Source organism: Crocuta crocuta, unplaced genomic scaffold, assembly GCF_008692635.1.
Source record: "Crocuta crocuta isolate KB4526 unplaced genomic scaffold, BGI_CrCroc_1.0 scaffold177, whole genome shotgun sequence".
NCBI lineage: Eukaryota > Metazoa > Chordata > Mammalia > Carnivora > Hyaenidae > Crocuta > Crocuta crocuta.
In genome coordinates, this window is record NW_027531880.1 from 1,490,503 (window position 1) to 1,506,883 (window position 16,381).

General features: G+C 35.8%; 1 protein-coding gene across 4 annotated transcripts in view; it reads right to left on the reverse strand.

Moving 5' to 3' along the window:
• Window positions 1–16,381, reverse strand: part of PSD3 (pleckstrin and Sec7 domain containing 3) — a 593,010-nt gene that overhangs the window by 320,525 nt on the left and 256,104 nt on the right. For 3 of the 4 annotated variants that reach the window (XM_077773127.1, XM_077773129.1, XM_077773131.1), the window contains 3 exons: window positions 2,700–2,894; window positions 2,520–2,600; window positions 285–397 (listed from right to left, as the gene is read on the reverse strand). In XM_077773127.1, the coding sequence (XP_077629253.1) occupies window positions 285–397; window positions 2,520–2,600; window positions 2,700–2,894 (389 nt within the window). Of the gene's footprint in view, window positions 1–284; window positions 398–2,519; window positions 2,601–2,699; window positions 2,895–8,570; window positions 8,661–16,381 lie in introns of those variants that run through there. The other variant, XM_077773128.1, reaches the window with a different exon arrangement.

Sequence of the window (16,381 nt, forward strand, 5' to 3'; positions counted from 1 at the left end):
ACATATCATGCTTTTAAAAGAATATCCAATGACATGAGAAAATGCTCACAAAGGGAAAGACAACAGGAAACAAAACTCTTTAATGACTCCAATTTGACATTAAATATTTCACAAACTGATTAGAAGGAAATAAATCAAACAGTTAATAATAGTTATCTCCAGACAATTAGAAGAGTTTCATTTTCTTTTGTATACTAATCCATATTTTCCACAATAAAATATAACTTTCATAATGAGAAAAATAGCCTTTGTTTTTTGAAATACAAACATTTCCATCAGATTACCTTGTGAAGCAATAGTGTCTGGGTTACAGTAAAAATATCTATTGGAGAAATGTATTAAAACTCTCTCTCGTTCTTGAGTTTCTCCCACAAGAGAAAATGCTTTAAAGAAATACCTAAAAAAGAATTAAGGGAAAAAAGTGAAACTTTAGAGAACATTACCATACTTTTTATGTTTGACAATTAGAATTACTTCATATAGGGGTGTCTGGGTGGCTCAAATGGTTAAGCATCCAACTTTGGTCAGGTCATGATCTCACAGTTCGTGAGTTCGAGCCCCATGTCAGGCTGTGTCCTGCCGGCTCAGAGCCTGGAGCTGCTTCGAATTCTGTGTCTCCCTCTTTCTCTGCCCCACCCCCACTCATGCTCTGTCTGTCTCTGTCTCCAAAAAAAAAAATCTTTTTAATGAAAATAAAATAAAATTAATTCATATATAGTAAGATATTAATTAGGGGTGTCTGGTGGCTTAGGCTGTTAAGCATCTATCTCTTGATTTTAGCTCAGGTAATGATCTCATGATTTGTAAGACTGAGCCCCACACTGGGCTCTGCGCTGACAGCACAGAGCCTGCTTATGATTCTCTCTCTGACCCTCCCCTGCTAGCTCTCTTTCTCTCAAAATAAATAAATAAATAAACTTAAAAAAAAAAGAAATTAATTGTACAAAGATGTTCTACAGTATTTTGGTAAAATCACTTACTATATAGCCATTCAATATATATTTATTTTATTCTATGAAACATCAATATAAAGATGACGAGGCAATAACAATACCATGGTAGCTAAGAAAAGCCTTGGGAACATAGCAACTTCCCCATATGACTAAATGACAAGTAGCCATTTAAAAGGTTAGTCAGATAAAAACCAAAGAACACTTAAGAGGGAACCTACAACCATGCAGGCTATGTATTAAAACTATACATGAAACACTGTATCATTTTGGTATATGATTATACTTGCCACTGACACATTGTTAAAATTACAAGTATATTATTTTGTGTATAGTAGATTTCTCTTATTTTATTTTGCCTATTATCACATTATATTATTACTTTTTATATGAGAAGGAAATTGGGAGCTAACACTAAATTATTCCTTGGGTTAGGAATAAATTATGTATCAAAATTCTCTGAAAAATAAAATATGTCCAGAACAACACACCAACCTAAATCAGAATCACTAAGAGTACTGTCTATTATGGAAAAACTCAGATGACCCTCACTAGACAAAGCACTTCCCTAAGTATGAGATGAAAAGAAAAAAAAAATCCTTTAAAATGTTCTAAAAAAATCTTACTGTTGAAAGAAACATACACAAAATCTTATTTACATGAAAATGTTACTTAGTTTGTTAAATCTAAATTGCATTGATCACACTTTAATTTTTCATAACTGTCTTTTATAAACCATATCAGAAAGTAAAGCATAAGTATTGATCTTTCCTCTGCCCTTACTTGTTTTCAGTGGAAAAACCTATGCATATCATCAATTCATGCAAAGTGCCACAGAATAAGTAGGTCACTGTTGTACATTCTAATCCAAACATCCTCACTTCACCTCCCAAGGTGCAGTTTCCTGATTTATAAAACTAGAGGGTTACACAGATCATCTCAGAATTCCTCTAACCTCTTACATGTTAAAAAGTTTATAACAGTAAATGCTGACTAAGTTTTACTTTTACTAGCAGCTCTTAGAAATTTACAGTACAATAATGGTGTGAAAAGCGAGGATCAGTGTGTTTATGACACTATTTTGAACAGATCAGCAAAAAGTGCTGAAACAGTTTTACAGGTATTTTCTACTATTATGTTGACAATTGTTTTTATTCCATTTCTGAGTTAATACCAAAGTATCATCTTAAAAGGCTATTTGGCCACTGTAAACAAATGCTTAGGGGGAAAAATTTATAATTCTACCATCTGTAAAACTGTGTTTTCTTTTTAACTGATCATTCAAAAACCAAATTCCCACAGATTCTACTTCTCCTCAAGACTCACTTTGTCACTATTCTTTACTACATCATCTTCTAGATGAAAAATATGAGTTCATGTGTGATTTCATAAAAACAATGTATTTTTATTTCTACTATGTGTAATAACTATAGTATAATCTGAGCTAAGATTACAAAGTCACTATGGATTTTAAAATAATTAAAAATCACACATAAGCTTCAGCACTACTTGTCTTCTCAGAATTAATTTTTGGAGGCAAAAAAGAACAGAAGTGATATTTAATCATACCTGAGAGACTGATCCAGTGTCATTCCTGTAAAATCAAAAAACTTCAGATATTCTTCTGCAACTAGTTTGCTAAATTCATTGCTATAAGAAAACAGGATAGACTTTGTTATTAAAGTTGAAGCTATTAAAAAAGACACACACATGGACACACTCAGACACCAGCCTTGGTACAGAACGTACTTCTTGCCTAGGTGCTTTGCGACATCCGATCTTTTGAATCTGTCTAGTTGATAAAGGCGTTTGGCCAACCTTTTGGCTGCTTCTACGTTGCTGCTGGTACCATTACTGAGACTTTCTGAGGTCTCCTTTTCCAGAATTTCAGTGCTCCCCATCTCAGAATGAGTCTCTACTAGTGCTGTTTTTACCCCAGCATTGCTGTGAGAATTGATAAAGAAGAAAAACATTAAAAATATTTTTCTTATGTGACAAAAAAAAGAAAATTAGCTGATGAAATTATCATATTTCATCATATGTAGTAGCAATAAATGAAAAAAACTTTTAAATGAGATAGTTTTATGCTTAATTATTCATAAAACTATTTACAGCAATATATTTCAATGTCCTGAAGAAGTGATTACTTAAACCCCTTATGAGCAGTTTCTTAAAACTTCTGGTCTCAGGACCTTTACGTTTTTAAAATATAGAAGGCTCTAGTGACCTTTGTGTCTCTGTGGATTATATGTATTGATATTCANTGTTAATTCACTTAAAAATAAAAACATTTAATATAAATATTTTATTAAAAAATAATATTTTCCAAAATAATAACATAAAACTTAATGAGAAAAGCAGTAATTATTTACATCTTTTACATATTTCTTTAATGGCTGGCTTACTAGAAGACAGCCAGAATCTCACTGCCACTTCTATATTCATTTCTAAAAAATATATTGTTACTGTTTTTGTTGAAATATATTAAGAAAATCCAGGGATACCTGGGTGGCTCAGTTGGTTAAGCATCCCACTCTCGATTTTAGCTTAGGTCATGATCTCCTGGTTCATGAGATTAAGTCCTGCATCGGGCTCTGTGCTGGCAGAGTACAGCCTGCTTGAGATTTTCTCTCTCTCCCTCTCTCCCCCTGTCCCTCCCCTGCTCTCTCATGCTCACTCTCTCTCAAAATAAATAAACTTAAGAAAGAAAGAAAGAAAGAAAGAAAGAAAGAAAGAAAGAAAGAAAGAAAGAAAGAAAGAAAGAGAAAAAGAAAGAAAGAAAGAGAAAAAGAATCCAGCTTCACACAGATAACTGGTCAGAAAAACAGGAAGTATTTTAAACTTTTTCAGATACTTATATTCTTTTTTTATTAGGACCCAAAATAAGACAAGTGGTAGTGTCTTATGGTTAGTTGCAATAAAGTATAAATGAACATTTTGTACTCACATTACAATTTGTCTTACACTTTACTTTTTCTTAAGATTTTATTTTTAAGTAATCTCTACACTCAATAGGGGGCTCAAACTCATGACCCCAAGATGAAGAGTCACATTCTCCAGTGACTGAGCCAGCCAGGTGCCCTTGTCTTATGCTTTAAGTGGATCTTTAAATGCAGGCATGATTCTGCATCATACATTGGTCATTTGCAAAATATCTGTTGACACATTTCATTATATAATATTTTTTAAAAGTTACATTTATTAAATGCCATGATTATCTTTAGAAAAGTCTTTAAGTATTGCAAAGCTATCAAACTTTTGGTGGCAGACAGAAATATTTCAAAATTCAAATTTTTGACTTAAAGTTCAAGTTGTATTGTTGGCAAAAACATATAGTCAGTTGTTTTCTTAAAGTGTTAATACACTCACTCTATTTGATTTTTGAGAAAACATCTGCCAATAACCATGGTTTGTCAGTTACACTTCGAAGGAAAATGGCAGTTCACAAAAAGAGACTAGTTTATAACTCACAACTTAGCTTACATGTAAGATTATCCTAAAGAAAACCATCAGGAGAAGTAGTGCTTTATGCATATTTTCCATTTCATCACACGTGAAATTAAAAAGGAATGGCTAAAATTAACAACATAGGAAACAACAGATGTTGGCAAAGATATGGGGAAAGGGGAATTGTCTTGCACTGTGGTGGGAATGCAAACTGGTGCAGCCACTCTGGAAAAAATAGAACTACACTACAACCCATCAACTGCACTACTAGATATTTGCCCAAAGGATACAAAACTATGATTTGAAAGGGCACATGCATCCACTGTTTATAGCACCATTATCAACAGCCAAATTATGGAAAGACTCCAAATGTCCAACAACTGATGAATGGATAAAGAGGATGTTGTATGTATATACAGTGGAATGTTGCTCAGCCACCAAAAAGAACAAAACCTTGCCATATGCAATGATGTGGATGGAATAGAGTGTATTATGCAAAAGTGAAATAAGTCAATCTGAGAAAGACAAATACCATATGATTTCACTCATATGTGAAATTTAAGAAACGAAACAGATGGACATAAAAGAAAAAAAGAGAGGGAGGCAAACCAAAAAACAAACTCTTAACTATAAACTGAGGGTTGCTGGAAGGGAAGCAGTTAGGGAGATGGACTTACATGATGGGGATTAAGGAGGGCACTTGTTGTGATGAGCATTGGGTGTTATATGTAAATGATGAATCACTAAATTCTACTCTTGAAACCATTACTGCACTATATGTTAACTAGAATTTAAATAACAATTTGAAACAAACAAAAAAGGTATGTACACAGAGGTTAAAATGTAATTATTTTGTACTGCTTTCTCAAGGAATTTTTAGGTGAGACTGGTTTTTGCTTCTTTGAGTACGTGATAATGAAGGGTATAATTAACAACTTCGAAAGTTTTGTGCCACTACCTTTGTGTTTAGAGTCCCTCCCTAAGGAATGTGGCGAAAATCTCAAGATAAGGGAAGGCAACCTTGCTGTGTGCGCCTGGACAATATTCCTCAGGACTCTGTAACACAGGCTGCCCTTTCAGACTGTATTTACCACATATGGGAGACAAAGGAGCAAAAACTGTACAAAAGGCAACCCGCCACAGCACTCGGGGCTCAGCCTTTTGGGTCTTAGCCGACTGATCCTGTGTTAGCATGAATAAAGCTGCTTTCTGGAAAGAAAAGCCTGGGTGTCCCAACTCTCTGTGTGTGACTCACTGCTACACCTTGATCTGTGCTAAAGCCCTCACCATTGCTTTTGTACCATCAGTGTAAATATCAATATACTGAAAAAGGAAAATAACATTGTACTGTTATTATAAAATAACTTTGACCTCATAAACCTCCTGAAAGGGTCTCAGTAAACCTCACCGACCACCTTGTAAGAAACTCTCCTCTAGAAAGAGGTCACAAATTAGAACCTGGCTAAAGAATGCTACATAACACATTTATAACACTCAACCAACGAGAATATAAGTAACTTCCAAATCCTCACTTTAACTTGGAAAATAGACAAAGTTATGTTCATGATCAACTATTATGCCTTCCAATGTACTTACCATAGACTCTAAACCAGACAGAGTTTTTCTGTAACGAACCAGACAATAAATATTTCAGACAAGGCCTCATAAAGTCTCTGTCATACATACTTCTTTGTTTTTGTTGTGGTTTTTTTTTTCAACCTTTTAAAACTTAAAAGCCATTCTAGGGTAGGCTGAACAGTCTCTGAGGCCTAATTTTGTGTCTCTGCTATATCCCATAGTTCTTTAACTTGGCCTGAATTATAAGCAGGGTAACCATTTATTGTCTAAACCAGGACACTGAAGAAGGAAAAGGGATAATAAAATAATTAAATATGTAATTATAATTGTTACAAAGTTTAAAAGAGGCATTGCCAATAAAAACATTAGTTGTAAACTTACAGCATATAATAAATGACAAAAATCATTATAGCAACAATGAATAATTTTTAAGCAGAACTGCTCAATCTCTATTTTTGTCACTTATTCTACCTGACTTACAACTTCCCATTTCCTACTACCAACTAGCTAAGTGGCCGTCTGGAAGGTTCACTATCACTCAAAGGCAGCTCCAGCCACTGTACACCAAGTAGCTCCTAGGGGCTGCGCATTTGCAGACTTCCCCAACCATTGAACTGAGGGAGTTCAATGCCCCTTGCAACTTCTCTCCAAGCTCCCTTATCAGCAAGTCTTCCACATGCTGTCCTTCAAAGTCAGAGATATGGGGAGGGAAAAGAGAAAGGTTATCCCGCTTTATCTTTTAGACTTAACTATGTGAAAATGATGAGGGAACATAAGGCAAACTGTCAGACCCAAACACCTCCTATGCCCAGGTGGGGTATATGTAATATTCTTAGGCACTCCTGGCTGGCCAAGAACAAAGGAAAGGGCAAAAACAAATGGTTAACTGATAGAGATCACAGTCATGCAGGACAAGGGTCTCCATCAATTTACAAATATCTTAGTAAATTACAAGAAAGAGGTCTAATCTTATTATCGATAGCCTAATCTCCAGAAACCTATAGACTCACTCAGTTTCCTGGAGCCCCAACATCACCTCTCCACAGCGATGTGGGGATAAAAGGCAGAAGGAAATGGCAGATAAAATTAAATCTCCTTATAGCCTGCAGCCCATTGGCAACTACTTGAGGCAGGCAGAGTAAAACATTTCTCCAGGAACTCTCACTGTCTTAATGTTAACACTTTGTGGGGGGAAAAACAACCTTAGCTTGCCAATAGCCAGGCCTCCAGTATCCTGTGATGCTTCTTTAACAGTATCTTGTGATGCTTCTTTAATATGAAAATCTCTTGGAAACTTCCACTTGACTTTCCCTCTCCCAACTCTGAAGTATATAGTCAGTCTCTCCTCAAGGTCCACCCTGGCTCTTCCTGCCCAGGGGTAGTGACCCCTTACTTTAATAAAATCATCTTTTTTGCACCAAAGACTTCTTCAAGAATTCTTTCTTGGCCATCAGCTCTGAACCCCACGAGCCCCACCATCACTCCAAAACCTCATCAAAAAATTTTGTTCAATGCACATGTCAACTTCACACATTCCAAAGGAGACTGCAAAGAAGCTACAAGCACCGAGTGGAGGCTTATTAAACCCAGGCTGACTTCATTTTTTAAAGTCAAACTAAAATGTTAAACCACAGTCAATGCCAGGACAACAAACAAACTGGAAATGCCCTAGGCAAACTAAGATGTTTGATAATGCTTCTTTGAACAATTAGCCGCCTTAAACAATTCTCCAACAGAAACACATACCAATTAAAATAAACTATTTCATTATGATGAAATCTCATGCAAGTACATTTAAATATTTTTTCATCCTAATCCTTCCTCTACAGAGTTATCACCCACTTTTGTGAAATTTATCCTATCAGAAAACTGAATGTTTAATTATTATATACAGCAAACCTATAATAAGTAAACTCATTATTAGAAACTTCTTTTAAAAGGCAACTTATATTTTGTGTTTTCCTACATAAGTGGTAGAAATGTAAAATATTTATTCTAAGAACTGTTTTAGTTTTAATCAAGTAATTTTTTTATAATTATAAAAGAAAATCCCTAGAGTTGTGTTCTCATGCATTCTATTACTTTCTTTTTCTTTCCAATTTTCTTTTCAATTAAGCTGCTACTTACTGTTCATTATCTATGACAAATTCATGGCATATTTAACCACTCCATGTAACGAGTATAATTATACTATATGTACAGTAATACAAAGATTTTGTTCAGATACAAGAAACTTATCCCAATGAGCATTATTTTTAAAATGTAGTGGTCAAAGTCATTCCTATTTCTTATTTTTCATTCCTCCTGTTTGCTTCCTCTTTCTGCTCTCTGCCCATCCCAGTCTATTTTACCTCATTTTCCTCCACATTCACAAAAGGAGGTAATTTTCAAATCTGTACAAATCAGACTTCTCTGAATCTTCTTGAAAAAATCTTCAGTAAAAAAGAAATGAGGAATAAAGTGAAGATAAATACCTCCACTCCTAGGTGGTTTCATTTTGCTCCATTTCACAATTTATGAGATGATTTGAACAAGAACAGAGACTGCTTCTTTTAAGACAGAAAGCCTAGCAATAAAATGGCAATACATACTCACCAGCAATACGATGGACACCAAAAAGAACCCATCCCAGAGCCTAGCATGCCTGGGCCATACTTAATCTTATAAGCCCCTTCCCAGCACTCTTTGCTCCACAATTCCAGGGTCTGCTGGTCCACTAGAGCTTCTAAGAAACTAGCTCCCTATGAGGTCATATTACTATGACCTCACCTTCTTGGCAGAATGGTTGCTGTTGGGGTTTTTGTAATGTTTTTACAATCCCAATAAAAACAGAAACAAGAACACAGGGGCCACTGTATATCAAGAGCATAAACAACAATGGCAGCCCAGCCTTGTTCACACTTGATAAAACAAACTGGATGATCCCTCTCAGCAGGAATGACACCCCATTTTGTTTCCTGAAATAAACAAGATATTGTCCATCCAGTCTACTGAATATTATATTATAGATGCTTTCAGTAGTTTGAATTTTCCTTTTTTTCCTTATTGCTCTTTCAAGTAACTTTATAATCTCATAAGGTTAAATCTCTAATAGTCACTTAAATGTAGAAAAGACTTCCCCAAATGTTCTCCCTGTGTTCTAGAAAATGCTTCACTGGGGCCTGCACCTCACACTTCCAAACAACTGTGGTATCATCAAAATAATGAGATCATTGAGTCTGATCACCAGGCATTCTCATAACCTTTTTAATCATCCTAGGATTACCACATTCACTTAAAAAAAGAACAAAGAAAGAAAGAAAAGAAGAATAATAGGATACCCACATAAATCTGATTTTAATTAAACAAAAAATAGATTTTTAGTGTATCTCAAATACTGCATGGGACATACTTACATGGGACTTAAAAAAATCATTGAATGTTTATCTGAAATTCAAATTTAACCAGTCATACTATATTTTACCTTGGTTTACCTGGTAACACTATCTCCTAAAATGTGTGTTCTAAACTTATTTGAAGACTTCCAGTAATAGTGTTTTCTGTCAACTGGTAGTGTGTTTCACAATCAGATTCCTTATGGGTGTATTTTGACTTACTTGTGATTTAATTTTTATTATTATTGTTCTATAGTTTCATCAAGACCTTCTCTCAGTTGCCTATGGTTGATCTACTGATCTTCTCTAATGTCCTCTAAATGCAAAATGAAAACTCTCTTTTCTCTGCATATTTTACCAGCTTGCATACTGCCACCAAAGCCGTGTCCTTTATAAAAATCCTACACAAGATAAAAATCTGTATTCTGAGGCATGTCAGATAAGATCAATCAAAAGCTGACCCCAACTGCTTATTTAGATTTATCATCTACCAGTTTTTTTCATGCTTCGGCCACACAGGAATATTAGCTGTGCCCTCTTGTTATCCTACCCTAAAATTCTGAGGTGCCCCAATCATATTCCAACTCACTCCTGCTGCAGTCTCAGAATACCTGGTAAATTACCTTTATTCTAGCTCTGTTTTTATTTTATTATTTTTAAAAATATTTTTTAATGTTTTATTTATTTTTGAGACAGAGAGAGACAGAGCATGAGAGGGGGAGGGGCAGAGAGACTGGGAGATACAGAATCGGAAGCAGGTTCCAGGCTCTGAGATGTCAGCACAGACCCCGACGTGGGGCTCAAACCCACGAACGTGAGATCATGACCTGAGCCAAAGTTGGAGGCTTAACCGACTGAGCCACCCCGGTGCCCCTAGCTCTGTTTTTAAAGGTTCCATCTCTCTCACCTACTACAATCTTGAATTTCACTTTGTATCCACAAGAATAGGTTGAAGTTACTAAATAGCCATCTGTTAGAAGGATCCAAGAATTGAGCAACTACCTGTGTCCACTCCCCCCACTGTCTTCTATGCTATACTATCAATGACATGTGGCACTAACTTTCTAACTCATTATGGCTAAGCCTGAAATGTTCTAGAGACACTGAGTCAGCAGAGTGTCAGTTATGTTGCCTGATTTCATATTTACTTTGAATTTAAATTTTTAAAAAATTCTTTAAATTTTTGTTGAATATAACTAGGATAAAAAAAACTACGCTAAGGTGTCAAAGCAACATTACCCGCCTACATTTATAAAGTATACCCAGGGAATTGTGTATAGAAAACAACAAACAGCCACTTAGTTCAAGATTATACTATATAAACTGGGTAAAGGCCAATCAGAAGAATCCCAAAGAGTGGAAAGAAAGGACTCCAGAAGCAAGTAGAATGAAAGCACCAAAGGGAGCAATTATGACCCTGGCACCATTCTTCAGGCTGAAGATACAACGGCAAAGGCCTGGAACCAACAAACTCAGGAAAGCTGGTACAAATGCAGAGCTTTCATGGCTAGAATGAATGTCAGTCAAAAAGAGTTCTAAGTACAGCATAAGCAAGATACACTTAAAATCCTCAAGTGTAAATTGTCTTTAAAAAAGAAAAAGAGGGGGGCCAGCATGGCTCAGTCAGTTGAGCACCTGACTTTAGCTTAGGGCTTGATCTCACAGTTCCTGGGTTCCAGAATTGCATTGGGCTCTGTGCTGACAGCTTGGAGATTGGAGCCTGCTTTAGATCCTGTGGGTCTCTCTCTCTGCTCCTCCTCTGCTAATGCTCTGTCTCTCTGTCTCTCAAAAGTAAATATTAAAAAAAAAAAAAAAGGAAAGGAAATCTTCCTGGCCATCATCATGTAGGACAGTTATTTTTCAGGCATTGCAGAGACAGCACATCATCTAATTTGGAGGAAATGTAAATGAGAAATTATTCAGAACAGTGAAAACACTCCAATGGTACACAAATACCTTGCAGCATCTAACAGTGATTAAGCACTCACCTTGTGCCAGCCACTGAGGTAAGTGCTTACTAGAAACTGTCTCCTCTAATCCTCAATAACTTTATAAAGCAGGCAGTAGTACACCCATTTTACAGATGAAAACTGAGGCATAGACCTGGACATGAACAATGGCACTCCAGTACCCAAGTCCTTTATATCCTTTACTACTATAATTTTGCTACTGTTAGGCATTTTCTGGTTTATCTTTGCTGATTCAACAAATATAGTAGAAATATGGTAGAAAATGCTTCTACCCCAGGGGAACTAAAAATAAACACAATAAATGAAAATAAAATACATATATATATAGTATGTTAGAAGGTGATAATGGCTATGGAAAAAAATTGAACAAAGAAAGACCAAGAATCTTAGTTTGGGGAGAGATATAGAGACAGAGATAGATAGAGATAGAGATAGAGATAGAGATAGAGATAGATAGAGACAGAGAGAGAGAGAGAGAGAGAGATTTTTTTGTGAGAGAGAGAGTGAGGAGGGGCAGAGAGAGAGAGAGAATCCCAAGCACGCTCTGTGCTGTCAGCAAGGAGACCAACATAGGGCTCCAACTCAGGAACCTTGAGATCATGACCTGAGCTGAAATCAAGAGTCAGATGATAGACTGACCCTGTTTTTATTCATAAGGTGGACCTGGGAAGTTGAAGGGTGGAGCGGCCATCAATTAACATAGGGAAGATGAAAGTTGGCACAGGTTTTAAGAGAAACAAGTTTCATTTTAGACATAGTAACCTTGCAATCTCCATTAGATATCCAAGGAGATATGGGAATATGGCGTAAGTGATACTTTCACAAAAGATATGTGCCTAGGCCATACTTCAGGGAATTTTCAGACTGTTGGCCTGAGGGGGGCTTAGCATTTTCTTTTTTAGCTCCAAGATGACTCTGATATGATATCGGGATTTTTGGCCACCACTGTAACCCATGGGAAAGCACTATAGGTCTGAAGAGAGGAAATGGAAAGATGTGGATTTTGATCAGACCACTTTTCTTTGTAGCATGGGGGAAAAACTGTGGGGAGACAAAACTGAAGGCAGAGAAACCAGCTAGGAAAGTTACCAAAATACTCAAAGAGATAAGAACCTGAAATTGAAAGATAATTCATACAAATATTAAAAAACACCTGCTCTGAATGAGATTTAGAAAATAAAATGAAACAACATAATAAGTGATTTGGAATGTGTGGAGTTGTGTTCAAAGAGAGAGCAGAAGGCTAACGCTACTTAAAAGCTGAGCAGAATATGTTGGCCACCAACCAAGATAACAACTACAAGAGGAGGAAGAGGTAATGTGTGCAAGAGCGCACATACACATGCACATACAGAAACAGAGACAGAAAGAGGAGAGTGTGAATTTGGTTTGAAGATGCAATAATATAAGGTGTACACAGGACATCCAGGCAGAGCTGTCTAGTGGCCACAGCAATCATCCATTACCTCTGGGAACTCAATATACGCATAGCAGTCACCTCCACCAATGTGGAGGGGGTCACCTGGTGAGAGGCTGTAATGTCCCATCTGACCAAAAAACCCAGAAATGTGCCAACAAAGAAATATGTCTAGCAATGTATTCATTTGAGCACAATACCATTATGGCAAAAGAATTAGGAGGTGTCTTTTCATTTATTTATGAGACTCTACATGCAAGTGCTTAGTTTGCCAGTCAGTAGCAATTATTTATTTAGAAGATGCTAAAAGCAAGTATCTGCCAAAAAGCTCCAGTTAGACAGCCAAGGTTCAAACTATGGTTCTATGACTCACCAGAGTTGGTAAACTCATGATTCTCTGTAAGCCTCAGTTTTTTCATCTATGAAATGGAGACTAACAGTACCAATTCCCCAAGGTGTTATGAAGATTGAATGAGAAGATCCATGGTTGGCACACAGTAGCCATAAATATTAGCTGCCATCACCAGAGCATCACTACTTCTTTCTTGGTTATTTGGATGATCACATAATTACATCAGGTAGTATTTTATTAAATGTAAACTGCTTTTGTATTGTATACAAACGTTCATTAGCTCTCGGTAGAAATTAATCCTTGACTTCTCTAAAGAAAATTGCCTCAAATTTTTGACATTTATACAGAATACATCTCTCTAGATGGGACTGCATTTTACTGATAAATGACTTCAGGAATTTTGTAAGAGAACCGTAAACAAAATCTAACTACAGAAACTCCTAATGGCTATTTTTCTGTTCAGCATGGAGAACATAATTCAGTTTTTAAAAATGAAGAGTTGTAATAGGTGTCACCAAGAGGTTCCACCTCCTCAGGATACCTTTTAAACTTCACTCATTTTACTCAGTCCTGCATTCAGTATTCTATAAGAGGGCACCAAAGTGCAAGGCAGTGGTACAGAAACTGACCAAATTTACCAATTTGCTTATTTACAATAAATAGTTGGCATTTTTACTATTCTGGAGCCTTGAACTCCTCTGGGGGCATGATCCAGATGATGCAGGTTTGTTTTGGGTTTTTTGTTTTGTTTCTGCTTTTTTGCCTTTTGAAATTTTGCTTTATTTTGATTTTCCATATTAAACTGCAACTTTTCTGAGTCAGCTCTCAAATGAGAATGTAATTTTGCAGAAATATTAACAAGTCAATTTTAACACAACTACATTACAAAACTTTGAGATGAATAACTATTACTAGATGTCTAGCTTGATAAATAAGGAGAAAATATGATGTAAAAACATTTACATGTTCAGTATTTGCACAGAAGCTTCAGTGAATGACTCCGTGAATCCCAATTCCAGTGGACAAGAAAGGAAGAGTGAATCATTCACAGATGGGCTAACTTGTTTTCCTAAAATGCTATTAAAAAGTCACTGTATATTCTAGGTTTATATCTCTCATGAGCTACAGCTTTTGGCTGTGTTACTTGACTGCTGTGATATGGCATTAAAAATCTCTGATGACACCATATCACTTTCTATACTGACAAAAGGAAATAAAAGGGGCAACTGTATTCCACATCCCTGTAAAATTCAGTAGACAGTCTGAAAATGACCATATCCTTTAATGACTGTGATTATGTGTTGCACACTCTGCTGGAAACTGGATAATGTAAATTTAGACAAAACACTGATATCTCTATACAGAAAAATACTAGCTTATCAATAACCCTATGCCAAGATATTACATCCCTTCCTGCTTCTCCAAATTCAAATTCTCTAACTTGAAAAAACGTTCATTTAAAGGAAAGCAATAACACTCTAAAGAAATGAATTCATACATACATCAATAAATCATAAACTCATCATATCATATCCTCCTTTGACTGAGGAGGAAGGAGGTACTACTTGGTAACATGACATATGAGAAAAGAAAGACATGTAAAAGGGATTATTAACTAAACTGCCAGAGCCCAGTAACCTCACTCCTGGGATTTAGCATCCTTATTGCCTAATGCAATATAATTATAAACAAGAAAGTTTTTAATACCCTTAGAGAGATTATTTACAATAACACAGAATGAGATCAAATCTATCCTTCCAAAGAAAATTTATAGAAAGGAATGTCAAATCTTTGGAAGCCAAAAATTGCTTGGACTAGCAAATCTTTGCTTTTTCTCTCTGAAATCACTACCAACTTAAAAGATAAAGACAACAAATAATACATACAATTCCATATAACAAGAAAGCTAAAGATAGTAATTAATTTTGTGTTGGCTCATAATAACATTATTCCTTAGTGCTTCCCTCTATAGAGGCCCATTCAATGATATAATCTGTCATTAAACAAAAGAAGACATTTCAAAAGCAAAATTCCCAAACAGTCATTTGAAAACTCAAGACATTCTTTATGGTTAGTTCAATCATAATTACCTAATTTTTTCTAGTTTTTAAAGAATATCTGATATTGAAAATCAGTTTTCTATCACTATGGTTATACTACTGAGGAAAAGTTATGATTAAAAAAATAATGTTCTTAAAGTGCCATATTCAGCCCCTTCACACGACAGAGGGGAAAAATGCTCAATTCTAATTTCAAAATATGAAGCACTGACTAAAACTAAAAGGCAACCAACGGAATATGAGGATATGTTTGCAAATGACACATCAGATAAAGGGTTAGTATCCAAAACCTATAAAGAACTTACCAAACTCAAAACCCAAAAAACAAATAATCCAGTGAAGAAATGGGAAGAAGACATGAATAGACACTTTTCCAAAGAAAACATCCAGATGGCCAAAGACACATGAAAAGATACTCAACACTGCTCATAATCAGGGAAATACAAATCAAAACCACACTGAGATACCACCTCACACTGGTCAGAGTGGTTAAAATGTACAACTCAGGAACAACAAATGTTGGTGAGGATGTGGAGAAACATAAACTATCTTGCACTGTTGGTGGGAATGCAAACTGGTGCAGCTGCTCTGGAAAACGGTGTGGAGGTTCCCCAAAAAATTAAAAATGGAATTACCCTATGACCCAGCACTAACACTACTAGAAATTTATCCAAAGGATACAGGAGTACTGATTCACAGGGGCACATGTGCTCCAATGTTTGTAGTAGCACTATCAACAACAGCCAAATTATAGAAAGAACCCAAATGTCCATCACTGATGAATGGATAAAAAAAAGATGTGGTTTATATATACAATGGATTATTACTTGGCAATGAGAAAGAATGAAGTCTTGCCATTTGCAACAACGTGGATGGAACTGGAGGGTATTACGCTAAGTGAAATAGGTCAGGCAGAGAAAGACCGATATATGTTTTCACTTACACGTGAAATCTGAGAAACTTAAAAAATAGCTTGAGAGAGGGAGGCAAACCATCAGAGACTCTTAAATACAGAGAACAAAGTGAGGGTTGATAGAGGGGCAAGAGAGAGGGGGAAATGGGTGATGAGCATTGAAGAGGGCACTCATTGGAATGAGCCAGGGTATTGTATGTAAATGATAAATCATGGGAATCTACTTCTGAAGCCAAGAGCACACTGTATACACAGTATGTTAGCTAACTTGACAATAAATTATATTTTTTAAAAAAGCTTTATGTAAATTGTATAGTGTT